General features: G+C 39.2%; 1 protein-coding gene across 2 annotated transcripts in view; it reads left to right on the forward strand.

Moving 5' to 3' along the window:
* The window catches only part of LOC138169871 (ceramide synthase 4-like), a 43,717-nt gene that overhangs the window by 17,007 nt on the left and 3,176 nt on the right, over nucleotides 1–23,534 (forward strand). The window contains exons 3-10 of one of the 2 annotated variants that reach the window (XM_069099471.1): nucleotides 1,509–1,626; nucleotides 3,069–3,187; nucleotides 3,369–3,426; nucleotides 5,410–5,460; nucleotides 17,182–17,274; nucleotides 17,825–17,953; nucleotides 22,483–22,589; nucleotides 22,955–23,111. In XM_069099471.1, the coding sequence (XP_068955572.1) occupies nucleotides 1,509–1,626; nucleotides 3,069–3,187; nucleotides 3,369–3,426; nucleotides 5,410–5,460; nucleotides 17,182–17,274; nucleotides 17,825–17,953; nucleotides 22,483–22,589; nucleotides 22,955–23,111 (832 nt within the window). The remainder of the gene's footprint in view (nucleotides 1–1,508; nucleotides 1,627–3,068; nucleotides 3,188–3,368; nucleotides 3,427–5,409; nucleotides 5,461–17,181; nucleotides 17,275–17,824; nucleotides 17,954–22,482; nucleotides 22,590–22,954; nucleotides 23,112–23,534) is intronic. The other variant, XM_069099483.1, reaches the window with a different exon arrangement.

Raw genomic sequence — 23,534 nt, forward strand, 5'->3', positions numbered from 1 at the left:
TAGAAGGGCAACTCTTATCTTTGGTGTTGCTGGGCTGCACATGTTGTTTGACATGGTCTCATAAACTACTGAATAGGCCTGGTCCATGCTGGTCTATTCCCTGTCAAATACTTATCTTTTGGCTTCCTGATCTCCCAGTCCCCACAGGACTGCCAGCTTGGCCATAGTCTCTTTCTAACACTTCCAGCTTCTGACTAGCTTTCTCAGTTACCATTCTGCCAAGATTTTTTTTTACCTAACTCTTTTAGAAAAGACAGAAGAATCCTTGTTCTGGGACTAGAAGAAATCTCCCCTGTTTTATTCCCTACTGAAGCTTTGCATTTCCCCAACAATTTTCAGCCCTCAGGGACAAATTATTTAAGAAAAACGATAACAACAAAAACAACAGGGTCCTTCTTGGCACTGAATGCCCAGACCATGTCTTCTCTTTAGACAACTTTTTTGGTACCTGACTTGGTCCCTTATGTCAGAAACCTCATGCTAGCTTAGAGTGACTTTTCTATTGATAATAATTTTCCTCTATTCAAAGACTTGGGTATAAATCAGACAATGTTTGTTTACTTAATGATTATCAAATAGTTCTTGGATCAGAGTCCCTTAGTTTTCAAACAGTAAGTCTCTCAATTGTCCCCATGCCAATGATTGGGTTGGAAAAAGATACAGAGGTAAGCTATGCCCAAGGTCTCTGCTTCTTTCTCACCTACATTCCTGGCTCCTTCACTTGCAGATGCAATTAATCACAACTATACAAATAAAATGAGATATAATTGAACCATAAGAAATGGAGTGGTGCCTTAGCATTTTTCTACCTTGTATTCAGTTCCAGCTAAATTGAAGAACACTGCTCCCCGAAAACTCTTGTATAATTCTTACACATGAGCCTGCTTTCTTTCCTCACTAACCTTTGAAGTCCAGAACTAATGCCACCTTATCTAGGAAGACTTCCTTGACTTTCCCTCCCTTGTCCCTAATTGGTAATGGGCTTAACCTTTTCCTTTTCACTGTTTTGAAGCACTTTCTATATAATATTATGGATATTTTTGTGGGTACCTTATTCCCTTACCAGACTATAAACTTCTTAAGGGCAAGAATAGTGTCTTAATTAAAGTCTGTCTCTCTCCCTAACACTGGGCACTCAGCTTGATACACAATAGTTATTTACCAAATACTTAATGAATTTAAGGGGAAGAGAATGTTTGCCCTTTGGTTGTAGCCCCAGAATCTTAGGGAACTCATCTGAAACACTGAAAAGGATCTTCCTGCCCCCTATTCTGACAGCTCAGAAGTTCCTCCCATAAGGAAAATATAGGATGCTCTTTCCTCCTAGGCTAAGCATCTTATATGTGCCCCACAGGCACCCCATCCTTTCTCCCATCCTCCATCTCCTCCAAGCTATGTCAATCCAGCTGTGGTAGGTGAGTTGGTGGGCAACATTTAGTAGAGGGCTCCCAAAGGGCCATAAATAGGAGACTAACCACGTACTCAGCTCCTCCTGTCTTCTCTCACAGGATCATAGGGCTGCCCTTGAGCAGAGCCCTGGGTGTGCATGACCCCGTGAGGATCAAGGCTACTCCCAACCACATTCTGGAGTCATTTTTCCAGACCCAGAATAAGAATCCCAAAAAGGTGAGCAGGTCCCAAGTTTGGGTACCATTAAAGAGCCTGTAAGTTTTAATTCTCCATCCCCTTCAATGGGTCAGTCTCTGATGTTCAGTGGTTCTTGAATAAATGGGAGAGATGGGAGGTGCTATGTGCCCGGGTTCATTCAGACAACTGCTCTCTGTATTCCTTTTTCTTCTAGAGAGGGTGATACTTATTCTGAGCATGAAGTTCTACCAACCTCTATCCTTAGAGAGGATTAAGAGTTCACTAGAACTGGGTTCCATTCCCACCTCTGCCACTGACTTGCTTTGTGATCTTAGTCAAGTCACTTGACTTTTTTAGGAGCCTTAGTTGTTTCATCTATAAAATGAAGGGATAATCTCTAAAGTCATTCCCAGATATCCCATTCTATGTTCTGTAGACCTGTGGTTTTCTCTCTATGAGTCATTCCCAATACCTCATCTCCATATTCAATCAGTCGCCAGTTTTGTTGATTCTGCTTCTATAACATCTCCTGAAACCATCCCCTTCTCTCCACTCCTCCCACAGGATTAATTCAGGATCTCACCACCTCTGCCTCCCCTCACTATTGCAATGGCCTCCTAATTTGTTCCATTGACCCCACTGTCTCCTCTTCTACAATCCATGCTCCACACAGACACCAATCAATCATATCTGACCATGTCACCTCTCTGCACCCCTAAATGACTCTCTATTGATTCCAAGTTAAATACAGTTCTTTTTGACCTATAAAGCCCTTTACAATTGGACTACATTTGCCTTTCAAAACTTATTGTACATTATTACTCCATACACTCTGTTCTAGCCAAATTCATCTACCCACTGTTATTTGTAACTGACATTCCATTTCCCACCCCCATGCCACTGTATAGGCTGGCTCCCATGGCTCACCACATACTCTCCTTCTCCAGGAATGATCTCACTTCTTCATTGTGGAAACCCCCAACTGCCTTCAAGGCTTCTACCTCCAAGAAAATTTCCCTGATTTTCCCAATTATTAATATTCTCCTGAAATTATTTTGTATTTGTTTGCATCTATTTTATATTTAGTTACATGTACACATAGAATGTAAACTCACTGAAGGCAGAGAATCTTTCCCTAGTGCCTGACAGGTTGGTTTCAGAGATTCTTCCCCAGTGTGGACCTCCCCTTTCCCAGAAGACAACAAGGCTATGGCAGGGGCCAGGTGATGGCTTGGGGAATGCTTGTATTGGGAGATTTGTACCTCAACTAAGGAGGGAGGGACTTGGGGGAGGAGGAAGTTTTTTGGACCCTACCCCTGAAAACTAGGCTCAAACCCTTTGGACTGAAACATGCTCCCTACTATGCTCTTGGGCACTCTCTGATTAGGAAGACTACATGACCTTAGGGGAGTAGACAGTCACCCAAAGCTAAGCTCCTCCCTTTGTTTGCCCTCACCCTAATCTTCTCCTGCTGTCCCCAGAATGAGCTGAGTCACCTGGCCAGCCAGTGTAGACTCTCTGTAAGGCAAACCGAGCGCTGGTTTCGACGCCGCAGAAATCAAGAGCGACCTTTACTGAGCAAGAAATTCTCTGAAGCCTGGTGAGCTGGGGGGACCTGATGGAAGACTGACTCCAAGGTATCTAGACTTGGGTCAGTGGACCATGGGACCAGGCCTGACTTGGAAAGCAGGGGCCCTATTTGTTCATCTCTTCACTCACTTCCTCCCACCCCCAGCAATATCATTTCCTCTATTCATCTCTACCCCATTCTGTATTTTCAGTTGGAAATTTTTATTTTACTCCACTTCTTTCTTCGACGGCTTGCTCATCTTCTACAATGTGAGTATGTCCTGTCCCATCCCCACCACATGACCATCTCTCCTCTTTTCACTCCTCATCCTCTTCATTCCCATTGTCTTTGTCTTTCTGCCTTTTTCTGCCCATTCATTCTCTTCCATCTTCCTCCAGTCCTTTCTATTACCTCATCTCTCTCCCTGTCCTCTTTGTTCTCTGTTCCCATACCTTTAACCTTGTCCCTTCTTGCTTTTCCCATCCTTCCTGTCCCTTCCCACCCTACCTTGCTCCAAATCCACCATTCACCCATCAACCCTCAATTATCCTGCATCCCCTTACACTACCTCACCTTGCAGTCCACAGGAACTGTGATGTTAGGGATGGGGGAGGAAAGGTAACACTCCCTGGGGGTGGTAGCTAGACTGGTCAGTCTGACCTACACACAGGGTGAATCAGATAGGTACTGAAACAGAAATAGTGCCATTCAATCATAAAATGAGGGTTTCAGAGAGAATAAGGCCAGGCATGGTGGGGAGAGGAGGAGGAAGATGCAGATCACAGAATCCCAGGAACTGAGAATTGGAAAGGACCTGAGAAGCCATCTTGCACAATCCACATGGGAAAGGAGCCCACACTATAACATATCTGACAAATGGCCACCATCCAGTTTTGACTTGAAGACCTCCATGTAGGGGGAAGACATCACATCCTAGAGTAGCCCATTCCACTTTGGGACAACTCTCATTATTAAGAAGTTTTTCCTGAGATCAAGTAAAAATTGACCTCTTTGTACCTTCCACCCATTACCCCTGGTTCTGCTTTCTTGGGCCAAGCAGAACGAGGTGAATCCCTCCTCCTCATGACAAGTGATTTGAGACAGTCATCATGTTCCCCTTGAGTCTTCTCCCGGCTAAATTTGCTCAGTTTCTCTAGCAGATCCTCATATGATATGAATTCAAAACCCTTCCCCATCCAATCAGTTGCCTAGTCTTGCTGATTCTATTTCCATAACATGTCTAGAAACCATCTCCTTCTCTCCACTACCACCAGAGCCCCCCTAATTCAGGTCCTCATCACCTTTGCTACCCACTATTGCTATAGCCTCCTAATTGGTTCTGTGGTCCCCATTGTCTCCCTTCTAACAGTCCATCCTCCTCACAGGTGTTCCTAAAGCTCTTATCTGACCATGTCACTTCCCTCCTCAAGAAACCTAAATGATTCCCTATTACCTCTAAGATAAAATACAAACTATTCTCTTTGGCTGCAAAACTTTTTACAGTTTGACTTTAATCTGTCTTTTTAGGCTTGTCACATATAAGTTCCCACCATATTCTAGACTCCGTACTCTAGACAAGTTCACCTACTTCTTGTTACTGATTGCCCTCCTCTGGACACTCCCCAGCTTATCCATTTCCTTCTTAAACCATGGTACATAGAACTGTGCCCAGTCCTCCAAATGAGGTCTGATGAGAACAGAATATAGCTCATACTCTTCCCTATTACTGGAAGGCATGTCCCACTTACGGCAACCTAATGTCCAATTAGTTCATTTGGCTGTTATATTATACTGCTAAAACCATGCGCATGCTAAAAACACACACACATCTAGATAGATAAAGGGGGGGGGGGGGGGGGAAGGGATAGAGACTGGTTCAACCGTCCAATCAAGTAGTAGCTTCTTACTTTGACAAACCTCTCTAATCCAGTCCTAGCTATTCCACAGTTAACAGAGGGACCAGGTGCTAATGGCCTGGGGGCGGTATAGAAAGAAACAAAGGGTCAAGCCTCTCATCTAAACAGGGGTTATACCTCCTAAATTTGATTCTGACTTGTTCTGAACGTGGGGAGGAGGAAGAAAGTGGATGCCAGGGTAAAGATAGGAGATAATATAAAGTGGCAATGCAACAATTTCTATTGTGTGCCTGGAGTTCCCTGGAGGAAGACTTGAGCGTATGGACAGGAACCATTACCTATGGGGATTAGTAATTCTGAGAGCAATGTCTAGGACATGTCCCTTGTTTCTTTCAGAAACCCTGGTTTGGCCAGCCAGAGACAGTCTGGAATGGATACCCTAAGCAGGTGAGCAATCCCTGGACAAGGGCCGGTGCCAGATTTGTCCACTGAAACTAGCCCTAGCAACAATGATGGTCATGGTTATGATGAAAGCAGGTTTGTAAAGCACTTTACAAATATTATCTCGCTTGATTCTCACAACAACTCTGTGAGGGAGGTGCTATGATTATCCCCATTTTACAGATGAAGAAACGGAGGCAGACAGAATTTAAATGACTTGCCCAAGATCACACAGTTAGTAGGTATCTGAGACTGTATTTGAACCAAGGTCTTCCTTACTCCAGGTCTAATAACTCTTTCCATTCTGCCCCCTAGTGACCAAAAATAAACATAATTGCTGCACACCCTCCCCCTCTTCCTATCACTTCTTCAAACCTTCAGAAACACAGAATCTCAACAATGGAAAGAACCAGAAAGGCTGGCTGGCCTAGTTCATAACCGAACAGAATTCTACTCCATAATTACTCAAAAAATGGATGCATTGCCTCTACTTGGGCAAACTTTTTTACTTTCCAAGGCAACCCAGTCTACTTTGGGACAACTGTCTTTGGTAAGAAGTTTGTTCTTACATCAAAACTAAATCTGGCCTTTTCTAGATTTCTTCCATTAAGCCTACTTCTTCCGTCTGGAGTCACCTTCCATATGATGACTCTTCAAGTATTTGGAGATATTAACCATGTCCTATTTTATTTTCTCCAAACTAACTATATTCAAATTAAAAAAAAATAAATCCTGATTGTGGTATAATCTCAAGGTCCATAACTATCCTGGTTATTCTTCTTTGAAACCTTCTCCAGTTTTTCAATGTCTTTTCTAAAATATGGCACAGAAAACTTAAACACAATGACATCACACTAACTGTAATTCCTTCCCTTCTGGCAATTGATTGTCTTGGGCATTCCCTACAAAAGTTGTCTCAATTCTTTTCTGCTGTCCTTGAGCCGTCCACATCAACTCCTTTATACATCTTGACTCAGCAGAGGATATTGTCTCATATTCTACAGAAGAAAAAGCCATTTACTATGAGCTCTCTCTTTTCCCCTTGTTCACATGTCAAAATTCCTTGATTTCATCCCCCTTTTTTTCTTCTCTGATGAAGAGATGACTCTTCTTACCAAGAGCAACCCCTTTACAGATTCCCTTGATTTCATCCCTTCCTGTCTCCTTCAACAACTTGCTTCCATAATTATGTGTAAAAGGACTTGCTTAATGCTGAATATTATTCCTCTCATAATTTACTAATATTGAATTGATTCATTACATTACTAACTCATGTCCACTAAAACCTTCAGATATTTGTCAGATTGATACCTATTGATTGTTAACAATTGATACCTAACCATATTTACCCCATATTGTACTAGAGAAGTTTATTTTTTAAACTTTTAAGACTTTATGGTTACCTCTCAAAAATTTCATCTTACTAGTTTTATCTAGACATCATAGATTGGGGTGGCTAGGTGGCGCAGTGAATAGAGCACTGGCCCTGGAGTCAGGAGGACCTGAGTTCAAATCCAGCCTCAGACACTTGACACAATTATTAGCCATGTGACTCTGGGCAAGTCACTTAACCCCATTTGCCCTCCAAAAAGCAAATAAAATAAAATAAATTAAATATATATCATAGACCATGAAGATTTCTTTGGATCCTGTAATCAAGTTAGCTATGTCCTCCATGTCATCTGAAATTTTGTCAGCCTGTCATCTGTGCCTTGATCCAAGCCATTGATAAAAAAAATGTTATGTTAAACAGCACAGGGACAACCACTGATCTTGGGACATCTTAGTGGAGGCTATCTTCCAAGTCACTGTCAAACTGTGACTAAATGACCTCTCGTAGAGTATGGCCATTTAACCATCTCTGAATCCACCTAACTGTACGTTTAGTAATTAACATCTTTTATCTTTTCTACAAGAGTATCCTGAGAGATTTAGTCAAATGCTTGACTGACATTTAGGTCAACTCTGCAACATTTCCCTAACTTTCCAATTTGTTTATTTCTTCAGGAAAAATAAGGTTAGTTGTTATGTTCTGTAACTTTAATTATGCCCTCATTGCAATCTCCTTCTTGCAACTGATTGTTTTGGACATTCTCCATAGCAGCTGTCCCAATTCCTTTTTTCTCTGTTTGAGCTGCCCACACCACCCCCTCTATATATCCTTACTCAGAGGAAACTTTATCCCATATTTTACAGAGCCATGAGTTTCCTCTTTTTCCCTTGTCTATATCTAAAAACCTCTTCATATCACCTCCCATTTTCTCTTCTGCATAAGTCTCTGATAAAGAGATGGGTCTTCTCACCAAGGTCAACACCTCTCCAGGTTCCCTTTATCTCATCCCCTTTTTCTCCTTCTAAAAACTCTTCCCTAATTATCCATTTTCTAATCTGCAATCTCTCCTTATCTCCTGGCTCTTTCTCCCTGCCTACAAACATATTCAAGCCCATTCCTTCATTAAGAAATTATCATTAGACCCCATAATCCCCTCAACCTACTTGCACTGCTCTCTAGTCCTTTGCAATCTGGTATCTGACCTCATTACTCAAATGTACCACTCCATCCAAAGTCATCAGTAGCCTTTTAGTTACCAAATTTAATCGTCTTTTTAAAAAGTCTGCACCTTTCTTAACTGTAACTTTTAACATTGTTGACCACCTTCTCTTCCTGGATGTTCTCTCTTCCCTGGGTTTTTGTGACATTGCTTTCTCAATGACAATAATAATAACAATAGCATTCATGTAATACTTTAAGGTTTGCAAAGGGCTCTATTTATGTTATCTCATTTCATCATCTCAATGACCCTGAAAAGGAGATATAATATTTTTATCCTTATTTTGCAGATGAACAAACTGATGATGAAAGAGATTGTGATCTCCCCAGGGTCACACATTGAGTGAATGTCTGAAGCAAGATTTGAACTACAAGTTCAGCACTCTATCCACTGGGCCATCTAACTACCTTGTTTTTTCGACTAACTGCCTTACTCTTCCTCCTCAGTTTCTTTTCTTGACTTCTCATTCCTGTCATACCTCTTATCTCTAAGGCTCTGTGTTGGCTCCTCTTCTGTCTTCACACTCTCTCTTGCTGACTAGGTTATGCAGTCCACAGCCTGTTGGTCTTGAAAGTCAGGAAGACCTAAGTTCAAATCCTGTCTCAGATACTTTCTAGCTGTGTGACCCTGGACAAATCACTTAGATTTGTTTACATTTGGAGAAATGCAGATAATCATAGCACCCACTGCCCAGGGTTATTGGTAGGTTTAAGTGAGATCACATATGTCAAGTGCTTTGCAAATCTTAAAGTATTTTTTAAATGTCAGTTATTATTATTATTATATTGGTGTATTTCATCAGGGCCTAAGGATTAATCATTACCTCTATGCTGGTGACTCCTAGATCTATAAAACTAGCCCTAGTATCTCTTTCCTGAGCTCTAATCACACATCTCCAAATGTCTTTTGGACCGTTCATACTGGATCACCTGCTTGCAACTCACCCTCAACATGTCTAAAACACAATCTTTACCTCAAAACCAGTCTGTCTTCCAAGCTTCCCTGCTCTGCTGAGAACAGCCCTATCCTTCCGAATGAGGTCTGCAGTTTCATGAAATAGTCATTCTCAACACTATCTTTTCCCTTCCTCATGCCCTGTCATATCCTAAGTCTCATTACTACCTCCCCAATACCTGTCACATCTGTCTCATATTCTCACTCACACAGCCACAGGCCTTCATCACCTCTAACCTAGATTATTGCATTAGCCACCTCCCTGCCTTAAGTCTCTCCCCATTCCATTCCATCCTACATGAACTTTGGAATCAAGATGGTGAAGAGAAGTCAGGAAGTTGCCTGAGTTCTCCCCCATTTCCCTTGGAAACAACATTAAACCAAGACTCTAAACAGATTCCGGAGTGACAGAACCCACAAAAGGACAGAATAGAACAATTTTCCAACTTAAGATAACTTAGAAGAACTTCAGAAAAGGTCTGTCTCACTTGGGTAAAAGCGGAACACAACAACACAGTGCAGATAAAATCTGGAAAAAGTCAGCAGGAGTCTCTTAGTCACAGCACAGATCAGTAGTTAAGGTTCCCCCAATCTTGGCTCAACAGCAGGCCACCTGTGAGGCCTCAAGTCCTAGCACAAAAGCCAAATTTCCAGCACCAGAACCCTAGCAAAAAAGGCCTGACTAGTCCTGGCCACCCCATTGCAGTGAACAAGTTATCAACACCTGAGGCCCTGGGGCAAAAAGCCAGTGACCAGGACACTGGCCTTCACCACAAGAAGCTTAGGACAGTGCACCCTGTACCTCAGGAGCAGAGTTCAATGTTCTAAAAAGTGAGCAAAAAAAGAAAAGAAAAGAAAAGAAAGAGCCCTGACAATAGAAAGCTACTATAATAGTGACAATGAAGATCAAAACACAAACACAGAAGAGGGCAACAGTGTCAAAATGCCTACTTGTGAAGCCTTAAATTGAGTTGGACTCGAGGCCAAAAAGTCCTTTTGGAAGAGTTCAAAAATGATTTTAAAAATCAAGTAAGAAAGGTAGAAGAAAAATTAGGGGGGAAATGAGAATTATATAGGAGAATTATGACAAGAGAGTCAACAGCTTGGAAAAGGAAGCACAAAAAATTGACTGAACAAAACAACTTCTTAGAAAATAGAATTGACCAAATGGGAAAAATTCACTAAAGAAAACATCTCCTTTAAAAGTAGAATTGGCCAAATGGAAAACAAGGTACAAAAGGTAATTGAAGAAAATAACTCCTTAAAAATTAGAATTGGGCAAGTGGAAGCTAATGACCCTGTGAGACATAAAGAATCACTCAAATAAAATAAAAAGAATGAAAAAACAGGAGAAAATGTAAAATGCCTCCACAGGACCTGGAAAACAGATCCAGGAGAGATAATTTAAGAATTATTGGACTACTTGAAAGCCATGATCAAAAAAAGAGCTTGGAAAGCATGTCTCAAGAAATTATCGAGGAAAATTGCCCTGATTTCCTAGAACCACAGAGTAAAACAGTCCTTGAAATCACCTCCTGAAAGAGATCTCAAAATGAAAACTCCAAGGAATATTGTAGCCAAATTCTAGAACTATCAAGTCAAGGAGAAAATACTTCAAATATCCAGAAAGAAACAATTCAGATATTAAGGAGCCACAGTCAGGATTACATAGGACCTAACAGATTCTACATTAAATGATCAGAGGGCTTGGAATATGATATTATGGAAGGCAAATGAGCTTGGACTACAACCCAGAATCAACTACCAAGAAAAATTGAGCATAATCATTCAGGGGAAAAGATGGAAATTCAATGAAAAAGGGAACTTTCAAACTGTCCTGATAAAAAGATCAGAGCTAAACAAAAAATTTGATCTTTAAATAAAGACTCAAGAGAAATATAAAAAGGTAGTCAAGAAAGAAAAAAAAAACACATTGTTCAATGAGATTAAACCATTTACATCCCTATATAGGAAGATTATATTTGCAATCCTTGAGAACTGTATCTCTATTGGGGCAGTTAGGAGTACACTTAGACAGAAGGTGTGGGTATAAGTTAACTTTGATGCCATCATAAAAAATTAATGAGTGAAAAAAAGATTATAATGGGAGAAAAGGGAAGGGTGAGGCAGAATGGGTAAATTACATCACATGAAGAGGCACAAAAGGCCTATTATAGTGAAGGGAAAGAAGAGGGGGTTGAGCATTGTTTCAATGTTACTCTCATCATATTTGGCTCAAAAGGGGAATAACATACATATTCACCTGGGTATAGAAATTTATATTGACCTATAGGAAAGAAGGAGGGGAAAGAGGAAAGAAAAAGGAAGAATGATAGAAGGTAGAGCAGAATAGAAAGGGAAAGGGAAAGGAAAGCTGGAGCTGATAGAAGGGAGGGAAAATTGAAAGAGTTGGTGGTCAGCACAACACTGGTCAGAAGGGACAGGGTGAAAAGATAGAGAAAAGTATAAATGGAGAAAAATAGGATGGAGGGAAATACACAGTTGGTAATTGTAACTGTGAATATGAATAGGATGAATTCTCTCATAAAGCAGAAGTGGATAGCAGAATGGATTAAAAAACAGAATCCTACAACATGTTGTTTACAAGAAACACATTTGATTCAGAGAGATAGATACAAGGAAAGGTAAAAGGCTGGGGCAGAATATATTATGCTTCAGCTGAAGTAAAAAAAAATAACAGGGATTGCACTTCTCATTTCAGACAAAGCAAAAGCAAAAATTAATCTAATTAAAGATTTAAGGATGAAAACTACATCTTGCTAAAAGGTACCATAGACAATGAAGTAATACCAACACTAAATATGTATGTACCAAGTAATATAGCATCCAGATACTTAGAGGAGAAATTATGTGACTTACAGGAAGAAATAGATGGGAGAAATATACTAGTGAGGTACCTCAACCTCCTCCTATCAGAACTACATAAATCTGGTTGATTGGCTGTAGTCCTTCATTCTTGAAGGGGACCAAAATGATATTACTGTGCTAGAGTAAAGTTACAGTGAGTCCAACTGTGGCTGATCAGACCAATATGAGCTCATAATACTCTACCACAGGTCAGTGACAAATAGTCCACGTAAACATTGGGGTGGATTCTCTAAATTTATGCATCTTACATTTTTTGAGCTATTTCAATTTTGTTTTACTCATAGAGCACAGGACCTTCTTTGATGAGGGCATACCGTGCTTTGCAGTCCTGTGCCACTATCTCCCATGTCACACAGTCAGTTCCAAAGTTCTTACCACAAAATAAGCAGGAAAGAAGTTTAAAATGTGAGTAAATTTTAGAAAAATTGGGGCAGCCAGGTAGCACGGTGAGTAAGAGCACCGGCCCCAGGGTTGGGATGACCTGGGATCGAATCTGGGCTCAGACACTTAGCACCCACCCAGAAACACCTGGCTGTGTAACCTTGAGCAAGTTACTTAACCCCAATTGCTTAGGGGTAGCCAGGTGGCGCAGTGAGTAAGAGCACTGGCCCCAGAGTCGGGATGACCTGGGATAGAATCCAGGCTCAGATACTTAGCACCACACCCAGAAAGAACTGGCCATGTAGCCTTGAGTGAGTTACTTAACCTCAATTGCTTAAAAAAAAGAATTTTAGAAAAATTATATATGATAGACCTCTGGAGAAAATTGAATGGGGATAGAAAGGAATATACCTTTTTGTCAGTGGCATCTGACACCTACACAAAACTGACCATGTATTAGAGCATAAAACTCTAACAATCAAGTGCAGAAAGGCAGAAATATTAAATACATCCTTTTCAGATCGTGATGCAGTAAAAATTACATTCAATAAAGGGTTATGGAAGCATAGACAAAAAATTAATTGGAAACTAAATACTCTAGTCCTAAAGAATGACTGGGTCATACAACAAATCATAGAAACAATCAATAATTTCATTAAAGAGAACAACAATAATGAGACAACATACCAAAACTTATGGGATGCAGCTGAAGTAGTTCTTAGGGGGAAATTGCATGTCTTTAAATGCTTAAATAAATAAATTATGCTTAAAAATTAAAAAATGCTTAAATAAAACAGAGAAAGAAAAGATCAATGAATTGGGCATGCAACTAAAAAAAACTAGAAAAAGAGCAAATTTAAAATCCCCAATTAAATACCAAATTAGAAATTCTGAAAATCAAAGGAGACATTAATAAAATTGAAAGTAAGAAAACTATTGATTTAATTCAATAAATAAATGAAGAGCTTATTTTATGAAAAAAAAAACTGAACAGATAAATCTTTGGTTAAGTTGATGTTTAAAAAAGAAATGAAACCAAATTACCAATATCAAAAATTAAAAGGGTGAATTTGCCACCAATGAAGAGGAAATTAAAGAAATAATTAGGATCTGTTTTGCCCAATTGCATAACAATCTGACAATCTAAGTGAAATGAATGAATGTGTACAAAAATACAAATTGCCCAGATTAACAGGTGAGGAAATAAACATTTAAATAACCTCATTTTAGAAAAAGAAATTGAACAAGCCATCAATGAACTCCCTAATAAAAAAATCTCCACAGACAGATGGATTTACAAGTAAATACTATTAAACATTTAAAGAACAATTAATTTCAATGCTATATAAACTATTTGGAAAAAATAGTTGAAGAAGGAGTTCTACCAAATTCTTTTTCTGGCACAAATATGGTGATGATATCTAAACCAGGAAAAACCAAAACAGAGAAAGAAAATTATAGACCAATTTCCCTAATAAATATTGATTCAAAATTTTAAAATAAAATATTAACAAAGAGATTACCACAATTTATCATCAGGATGATGTACCAGGAGGGATACCAGGAATGCAAGACTGGTTAAATAAAAACTATCAGCATAATAGACCATATCAATAACAAAACCAACAGAAATCACATGATTATCTCAACAGATGTAGAAAAAAGAAGCTTTTGAGAAAATGTAACATCCTTTCCTATTAAAAACTCTAGAGAACATAGGAATAAATGGGATTTTCCTTAAAGTGATAAGCATTACCTATCTAAAGCCATCAGCAAGCATTATAGGTAATGAGGATAAGGAAGAAACCTTCCCAATAAGATCAGAGTTGAAACCAGTATGTTCATTATCACCACTATTATTCCATACTGTACTAGAAATGTTAGCTTTAGCAATAAGAGAAGAAAAAGAAATTGAAGGAATTAGAGTAGGCAATTAGGAAACAAAACTATCACATTTGCAGATATGATGGTATACTCAGAAAATCCTAGAGAACCAATTTTAAAAACTACTTGAAACAATTAACAACTTTAACAAAGTTGCAAGAAACAAAATAAACCCACATAAACCAGTTTTACTATATATTATCAACAAAGCTCAACAAGAAAAGATAGAAAAAGAAATTCCATTTAAATAACTGTAGACAATGTAAAATATTTAGGAGTTTACTTCCCAAGACAAACCTAGGAACTAAATGAACACAATTAAAAACACGTCACACAAAATAAAATCAGATCTAAGTAATTGGAAAAATATCAGTTGCTCATGGGTAGGCCAAGCTAATATAATAAAAATGATAATCCTACCTAAATTAATTTACTTATTTAGTGCTACCACAAACTACCAAAAATTACTTTACAGAATTAGAGAAAATAATAACAGATTTCATCTGGAAAAACAAAAGGTCAAGAATATCAAGGGAATTAATGAAAAGATGCAAGAGAAGGTGGCCTAGCTATACTAGATGTAAAATTATTTTTAAGTGGCTATAATCAAAGCTATCTGGTACTTGCTAAGAAATAGAGTGGTAGATCAGTGCAATAGGTTAGGTACACAAGACCCAGTAGTCAATTACTATAGTAATCTATTCTTTGATAAACTCAGAAACTCTAACTTCTGGAATATGATGAACTCACTATGACAAAAATTGTTGGGAAAATTGGAAGACAGAATGGCAGAAACTAGGCATAGACCAACATCTCACATTCTATATCAAGATAAGGTCAAAATGGGTACATGATTTAGACAAAAAGGATGATGCCATTAGCAAATTAAGAGTGCAAGAAATAGTTTATCTGTCAGATCTTTGGAGAAGGAAAGAATTTATTACCAAACAAGAAATAGAGAATGTTATAAATAAAAATGAATAATTTTGATTACATTAAATTAAAAAGGTTTTGCACAAACAAAACCAATGCAACAAAGATTAGAAGGAAAGCAGAAACTGGGAAATAATTTTTACAGTCAGTGTTTCTGATAAAGACCCAATTTCTAAAACATAGAGAGAACTGAGTCACATTTATAAGAATATAAGTAATTCTCCAATTTATTAATGATCAAAGGATATGAACAGGTAGTTTTTAGATTAAAAAATTAAAGCTATCTACAGTCATATGAAAAATGCTCTAAATCACTATTGATTGGAGAAATGCAAATGAAAACATCTATAGGGTGGTACTGCCTCACACCTATCTGGTTGCCTAATATGACAGGAAAGCAAAATGACAAATGTTTGAGAAGATGTGGGAAAATTGAAACACTAATGCACTGTTGGTAGAGTTGTGAACTAATCCAACCATTCTGGAGAGAAGTTTGGAACTATGTACAAAGTACAATCAAATTGTGCATACCTTTTGGTCCAGCAATACAACTACTATGACTGTATCCCAAAGACATAATTAAAAAGGAGGAAAGAATCACATGTACAAAAATATTTCTGGCAGCTCTTTTTCTGGTGGCAAAGAACTGGAAATTGAGGGAATGCCAACTAATTGAGGAATGGTTGAATAAATTGTGTTATATGAATATAGTGGAATATTATTGTTCTATAAGAAATGACAAGCAGGTGGATTTCAGAAAAAACTTACATTAATGATGTTGAGTGAAGTCAGCAGAAGCAGGAGAACACTGTACACAATAACAGCAGCATTGTGTGACGATCAACTATGATAGACTTAGCTCTTCTCAGAAATATAATGATCTAAGACAATTACAAAAGACTCCTGATGAAAAATGCCATCCACATCCAGAGAAAGAACTATGGAGTCTGAATGCAGATGGAAGCATTCTATTTTCACTTTTGTTTTGTTTTGTTGCTTTTTCTTTCTCATAGTTTTTCTGTTTTGTTCTGATTCTTCTTTCACAATATGACTAATGTGGAAATATGTTTAGCATTGTTGTACATGTGTAACATATCATATTGCTTACTGTCTTGGGTAGGGGAAGGGGAAGGCAGGGAGAGAGAAAAGTTTGGAATTCAAAATCTTACCAAAATGAATGTTGGGGGGTGGCTAGGTGGTGCAGTGAGTAGAGCGCTGGCCCTGGAGTCAGGAAGACCTGAGTTTGGATCCGGCCTCAGACATTTCACACACACACACACACACACACACACACACACACACACACACACAACTAGCTGTGTGACCTTGGGCAAGTTACTTAACCCCAATTGCCCTCCAACAAAAGCAAAAAAAAAATTAGTGTTGAAAACTATCTTTATGTATAATTGGAAAAAATAAAATACTCTTAAGTCCTATCCATCCTATATACAGTTGCCAAAGAGATTTGTCTGACTACATCACATCCTAATTTAGTAAACTCCATTGGTTCCCTTATACCTCAGAGATCAAGGATGAACTACTGTGTTTGGTATTTAAAGTCAAAAACTTTGCTCCCACCTACTTATCAGTTTTATTGTGTACTCCTCCTCTTCATGTGTACTATGTTCCAGCCAAACTTGCCTTCTTACTCTTTTCATACATGATTCTTCCTCTCCCATCAATGTGTGTGCCCCATGCTCTGGGAATGCACTCCTTCCTCACCTCTACATCTTGGAATCACTATAATCTTTCAAGACTCAGTTTAAATGCCACTGTATTTGTTAAACTTTCCTTGATTACCCAACTGCTGGTGTCTTTCCCCAAAAATTGCCTCTTGATGGCAGGAACTATTTCATTTTTGCCTTTGTATCTCCAGTGCCTAGCCCAGTACCTAGCACATAATAGGTAAGTTTAATAGATGCTTATGGATTGTTTAATGGCTGAGCATGTCCTGACTTATTGAGGACTGTTCCCAGGTGTGTTATAACCATAGACTACAGCCTACCATCACTGGAGAATGGGATAAAGTAGGGTACTTGGTCTCATGGTACTGGAATTCTTAAATAGTTGTTTCCCTGTTGAACCCCGTGTCTATGAGCAATACCCATGACAAAGTGACTGCTTTGACCCTTAGCCTCTGCAGCCTTCCATATACTGGTGGTACCTCTGGGAGCTTAGCTTCTACTTCTCCTTGCTGCTCACTCTGACCTTCGATGTGAAGAGGAAGGTGAGTATGGAGGGAGCCCAGGTTTTGGGGAAAGTTCTTGTCTTCCCAGTCAAGAGAGAAGAGTAGAGGAAAGAAGGCTTCTAGTGTCTGTCCCCATGAGAAGTAACTTGCTTGGTCCTGGCCCTTAAGAACAGTCCCTAGTGCAAGCACAGGGCCTTGTCCCACAAAAACAGTAAGGGCAGAATAAGTCCACTTGAGCTTGGTGGATTCTGTGGAAGACAGTAAGGGGTAAGGAGCCAATTCCATTCTGTTCAGTTTAATAGCCAACTTGCTGTCTCTGGAGCTGCTGCCACTACATCCATATTCATTCCAATCACCAGCTTTCCTTCCACCATACTCTCAGACACTTGACCTTCTTACTTTATCTCCTTCTTCTGCCTCCCCTTAATAGACTTGAACCTTCCCCGAGAGGACTGTCATATAATCAGGGTAGAAGTGGTGGGAGGAAAGGTGTACCTAGACTGACCCACGGCAAAGCATGAGCAAAGCCAACTACATCCTCTGGGAAGTGAGCAAGGTCCTGGCCTCATGGCTGCCTTCCTCTTCCCAGGACTTCAAGGAGCAGGTCCTCCACCATTTTGTTACCATCACTTTGATCTCATTCTCCTACTCTGCCAACTTTGTGCGCATTGGTGCCCTGGTGCTTCTGCTTCATGATGTGTCAGATATCTTCATGGAGGTGAGTGAGCCTGCTCTGGAGGGGTTTAGCTGAAATAGGCTGAGTTCCTTCAAGCCTCACGTGTGCAGGGGCCATAGCCTCAGAGAAGGGAACAGACCTGCCCCTAAATTCCTTGACCATTATTGAAGGCCCAGGAGACCCTAACAGAAGTGGGGACTTGGGGCTCACATGGACCTAACTCCAACCCTGGAGAGAATGAGAATAACCCCAAGGAGAGAGGTGGGGGTTTTTCTCTCCCTGGCTCTGTCCCTACCAGAGAGTAAAAGTTCAGGGAAATCTCTAAAAACAAAAGTTAGCTATGGTTCCTATCTGGAGTCTTCCAGAAAATCAAGGAGGAGGCATGCTAACTGTGTCGCTTGTAAAGAAAAAACCAAAATCAAAAGAAAGTTCTTATTATAAAATATGGGTATTAGGTATAGAACAGCTATTTATTTCGCCCATCACAGGGAATGTCTGATGCAAAATACTCAAGTATGCATTAGCATATACAGTTATTTATGCTATAATGTAACATAAGCAGGGCGGCTAGGTGGCACAGTGAATAGAGCACCTGCCCTGGAATCAGGAAGACCTGAGTTCAAATCCGGCCTCAGACACATAACACACTTACTAGCCTTGTGACCTTGGGCAAGTCACTTAACCCCAATTGCCCTCCAAAAAAAGCAAAAAAAAAAAGAATCACATAATTTTTATGGGGCAGCTAGGTGGCTCAGTGAATCAAGCACCAGCCCTGGAGTCAGGAGGGCCTGAGTTCAAATCCGGCCTCAAACACTTGATACACTTACTAGCCATGTGACCTTGGGCAAGTCGCTTAACCCCAATTGCCCTGCCTTCCCCATCTAAAAAAAAAGTGATATAAGCATTCCCAAGAAACATCATGCCGCCAAAATCACCCAGTAAATGACATAGAACTTTCGAAGATGATGAAGTTAAAAGCACAGCACTCAAAAACTTCATCAATAACACATAAAAATACAGGAACATAATTTTTAAAAAGTAGCATAGTTTAAAACATATTAAATGGTTAAGAAGTACGTAAATAGTACAAAAAATAGTGGCTATGCCCTTTGCCTTAGGCTACTGTTCTACTTGAACCCTTGTTAATCATGTATAAAAATGTCACAACCAAAGGCAGAAAGGCAGAAATATTAAATGAATTCTTCTAAAATCATAATACAATAAAAATTACCATCAATAAAGGGCCATTGGGGAAGCTAGGTGGCACAGTGAATAGAGCACCAGCCCTGGAGTCAAAAGAACTTGAGTTCAAATCTGGCCTCAGACACTTGATAGACTTACTAGCTGTGTGACCTTGGGCAAATCACTTAACCCCAATTTTCTTGCCTTCCCCCCTCCAAAAAAATAGATAAATAAAGGGCCATGGAAACAGACTAAAATTTAATTGGAAACTAAGTGACCTACTCTTTAAAAATAAATGGGTTAGAGAACAAATCATAGAAACAATCAATAATTTTATTCAAAAAATGACAATAATGGGACAATACACTAAAATTTATGGAATGTAGCCAAAATAGTACTTAGGAGAAATTTTGTGTCATGCTTACATCAGTAAAATAGAGAAAGAACAGATCAATGAATTGAGCATGCAATCAAAAAAACTAGAAAATTAAATTAGATTAAAAATCCCCAATTAAACACCAAGTCGGAAAGTTTAAAATCAAATGAGAGATTTTTTTAAAATTAAAGTAAAAAACCCATTGAACTAATAAATAAAATTAGGAGCTGGTTGTATGTAAAAATACACAGAATAAAATAGATAAATTACTAGTATCAAAAATGAAAAAGGTGAATTCACCAATGAAGATGAAATTAAAGCAGTTACTAGGAGCTATTTTCCCAATTGTCAATAAATCTGACATAAATAAAATGAATGAATATTTATAAAACTTTAAATTGCCCAGATTAACAGAAGAGGAAATAGAATACTTAAATAACCCTAACTTATAAAAAGAAATCAATGATATCCCTAAGAAAAAATTCCCAGGACCCAATGAATTCACAAATGAATTCTACCAAACATTAAAAAAAAACCCAAGACAATTAATTCCATTACTTGGCGAATTATTTGGAACAAGAGGCAAAGAAGGATTCCTTCCTAATTTCTTTTATGGCACATTTACAGTTAAATCAAGAAGAGCAAAAACAGAGAAAGAAAACCATTTCCTGATTTCCTTAATGAATATTGATGCAAAAAATTTAAATAAAATTCCAACAAGGAGATTACAGTAAAATGTCACAGAAGTCATACATTATTATTAAATGGAATTTATAACCATCCCTTCTCACTTCTGCCTCGTAGAATCCCTGGCTGCCTTCAAAAATCAAATCCCTGGTTTCCTTCAAAACCACACCACCTTGTGTAGAAGTCTGTTTCTAGCCCCAACTTGCTGGTGCTACCCTCCCTCGCCCTGGAGGGAGAAAGATATTTTTCCACAGAGAACTGTCAGTAGTTGGGCAGGAATTTTAGGAATTGACAAACTCAAAAACATCTATCACAGAAGTAGCCAAGATCTTGTGAGTTCACATCCTCAGTAAAACATTTTTAGAGCTTGCCTCTCCTCCATATGTGTGTTTATTTATAAATTATTTGCATGTCCCTTTCTACTCATTAATACATTTCAAAACACACAAATATAAATTTTGAAAGGAAGAGAAAAATGAAATAAAAATTTAAAAATTATTTTTCAATTTATTAAAAATGCTTTTCTCTTGAGACCAATGTGAATATGCTTCAGTTTTTTAAAATCCTGTATATGGCTTGTTTATTGGTAAGAAAAAGATGAACTGAAAGACAGGCTGACCTGGGTTTAGGTCTCACATTGGCTCTGTGACCCTGTGCAAGTCTCTGAATCTTTCGGTGCTCTTAAACAGAGGTGGCAAGCAACACTCCACAGTACAGTGGGAATCAGATTAAATGTAACTGAGAAATAATTAATGAAATAACTAAAAATACAATAGAACATAGACAATGTTAATATGTAGTTTTCTGAGTCAATATACAGCTGAGGAATGCTGATGTCAGGTTTAGTGTACTCTTGTCTTATTTGAATTTGACACCACTGCTATAGGCAAAGGTGCCAACTTGAATTGATAGAAGCAATTTCCTCTTCCCAGAGTTCCCTAGACCAATGAAGTCACAGATCTGGGTCCTCTCACTGTTCTTATCTAGTAATTAGATCGCTGTAGCTAGTCAAGCAGGTTTCTTTGATTTTTTAAAAACAGTTAATGCTTTGTTAAGAGATCCAAAATATAACAATAAGCCATAACTATCAATGAACAAAGCAATGTCAATGCAAAAATAACAAACAAAAGTGAATTGTCTATTATTTCAACACCGGAAAAACTATTTGATTTATGATGACTTCATACCTTAAGTTAGATGGCCCAGTGGCAATTGTATTCAATTTGGAGTTAGAAAGATCTGAGTTCAAATCCTGCATCAAACACTTACTAATTGCGTGGCCCTGAGCAAATCACTTAACCTCTGTCTACCTCAGTTTCTTCATCTGTAAAATGTGGATAACAATAGCACCTACTTCCCAGAGTGATTAATGATATATATTAAAATGAAATTATATTTGTAAAGTGCTATATACATACTAGCTTCTATCATCATTTGTATATTTTAATTGTGTTTTTGTACGAGTTTGAGGAATAGAAAATAGGCCAGCTTGGTTAGAGAGTAGAGTGCTGGAAGGAGATTAATAAGGTTAGAAGGGTAGGTTGGGGTTAGCTCATGAAGTGCTTTGAATGCCAAATATAGGATTTATGTTTGATCCTAGAGGTGATAGGAAGCCACTAGAGTTTTTTAAATAAAGGAGGGATATGGTCAGACCTGTCCTTCAGTAAGATTGCTTTGGCAGCTGATTGGAAAATGGATTGTAGTGGGGAGAGACTTGAGGCGGGGAATCCAATTAGGAGGCTTCTTAAAGTAATCAAGGCAAGAGGAACTAACCCTAATTCTCATGGCTGTGTAACTAGAAATAAGAGGATGTAGATGAGAAATGTAGCAACTGATTGGATATGTGTGTAAGGACTTGTGGCAAAAGTGAGGATGGTGAAGTTTCAAATTGGAGTGACCAGGGATGTGAAGCCTTCTAGGAAATGGAGAAGTTCTGGAGAGGGGTGGGTCTGAGGGGGATAGATCCACACTGAATGTCACAACCTAGGCATGTGTGTTCATCCTGTGTCTAGCTCTGTCCAACCAAAATTAAGAGGACAGGACAGGACTCTTTCTCACTGGTCAATGCCCTGAAACATCCCACCTTCTAAGGGACAACTTAAGGCTGCATATAAGGAAAAACTCCCTAAGGTTCAGAGCACTCTGAAAGTAGAATGTATCATCTGTGAGATTTATTGAGGTCCCCATCATTGTAGGCCTTCAGGTGAAATGATTATTTATCTAGGGGGGCTCTTCAACAAGTGTAGGTTGTACTAGGTACCATTTGAGGCCCTTCCCAATCATGGGTTTATGCATTACCAAAATTCCCTCTGTCATCTCCTTCTAGGCTTGTAAGATGTTAATTTATGCACAGTGGAGTCAAGCTCGGGACATGATGTTCATCCTCTTTGCCCTGGTGTTCTTCATTAGCAGACTCATTCTCTTCCCAATCAAGTGAGCCTGGTCCTAAGAGGTGGGCTGGGTTAAGGGCAGGGAGGAGGAAAAGGGTCTGAGTCCTGGGGACCTTCTACTGCCAAGACCTGCCTCCTAGAAAGAAGAATTGAGTCTCTTCCTTGACAAGTCCTTCTATGTGTGAGAAAGATGGGATAAGGTCAAGCCTGGGGTACTTTTAGGATGTTCTTTCCCCTATCCCAGTGGTTTTTTACTCTGCCCCTTCCATTTCTTTGGGGGTAGGGGGGTTGTTTCTGGTGACCAACATGCCTGAGCCCTGGTAGCCTGCCTCCTCCCCCTTTCTACATTGTAACTCTCACCCTCTCTCTCTCTCTCTCTCTCTCTCTCTCTCTCTCTCTCACTCACAGAGTCCTCTACACCACTTCCTATGCTTTCCTAACTAATTACCAGGTCTTCTTTGGATACTATCTTGCCAATGCCCTCCTGATGGTCCTGCAGGGTCTCAATGCCTTCTGGTTTTTCCTCATCCTCCGAATGTTCTACAAGCTTTTATCAGAGGGCCAGGTAGGTACAAACCTTGCCCTGGCCTACCTCCCTTCCCCCAATCCATGAACATCAGCAGAGGAGAAGAGGAGGAAAGTGGAGGGGTATCAAATTTGGAAGGGGAGCTTGGAGGTTCAGGCTTGGCATCCTAGTGACAGTAGGTAGCCAAGTAGTATCTTCAAGGCATTTTACTACCCAGTATCTTTGTCTTTAAACTTTTGTTTTTCCCAGTCACTCTTCACATATCTCTCCTTTTCTTCCCATATCCTCTGTCTCTCTCTGTCTCTGTCTCCCTTCTTCCTCTCTTTTCCCTTCCCTTCTCTTCCTCTCCCCTCCCCTTTTCTCTTATCTCCTTTCTCTTCTCTTCCTCTCCCCTCCCTTTTTCTCTTCTCTTCTCTTCTCTTCTCTTCTCTTCTCTTCTCTTCTCTTCTCTTCTCTTCTCTT

This window comes from Petaurus breviceps, unplaced genomic scaffold (genome assembly GCF_028583685.1).
Source record: "Petaurus breviceps papuanus isolate PSGF00001 unplaced genomic scaffold, PetGlider_PUasm1.0 103, whole genome shotgun sequence".
In the NCBI taxonomy this organism is placed as follows: Eukaryota; Metazoa; Chordata; class Mammalia; order Diprotodontia; family Petauridae; genus Petaurus; species Petaurus breviceps.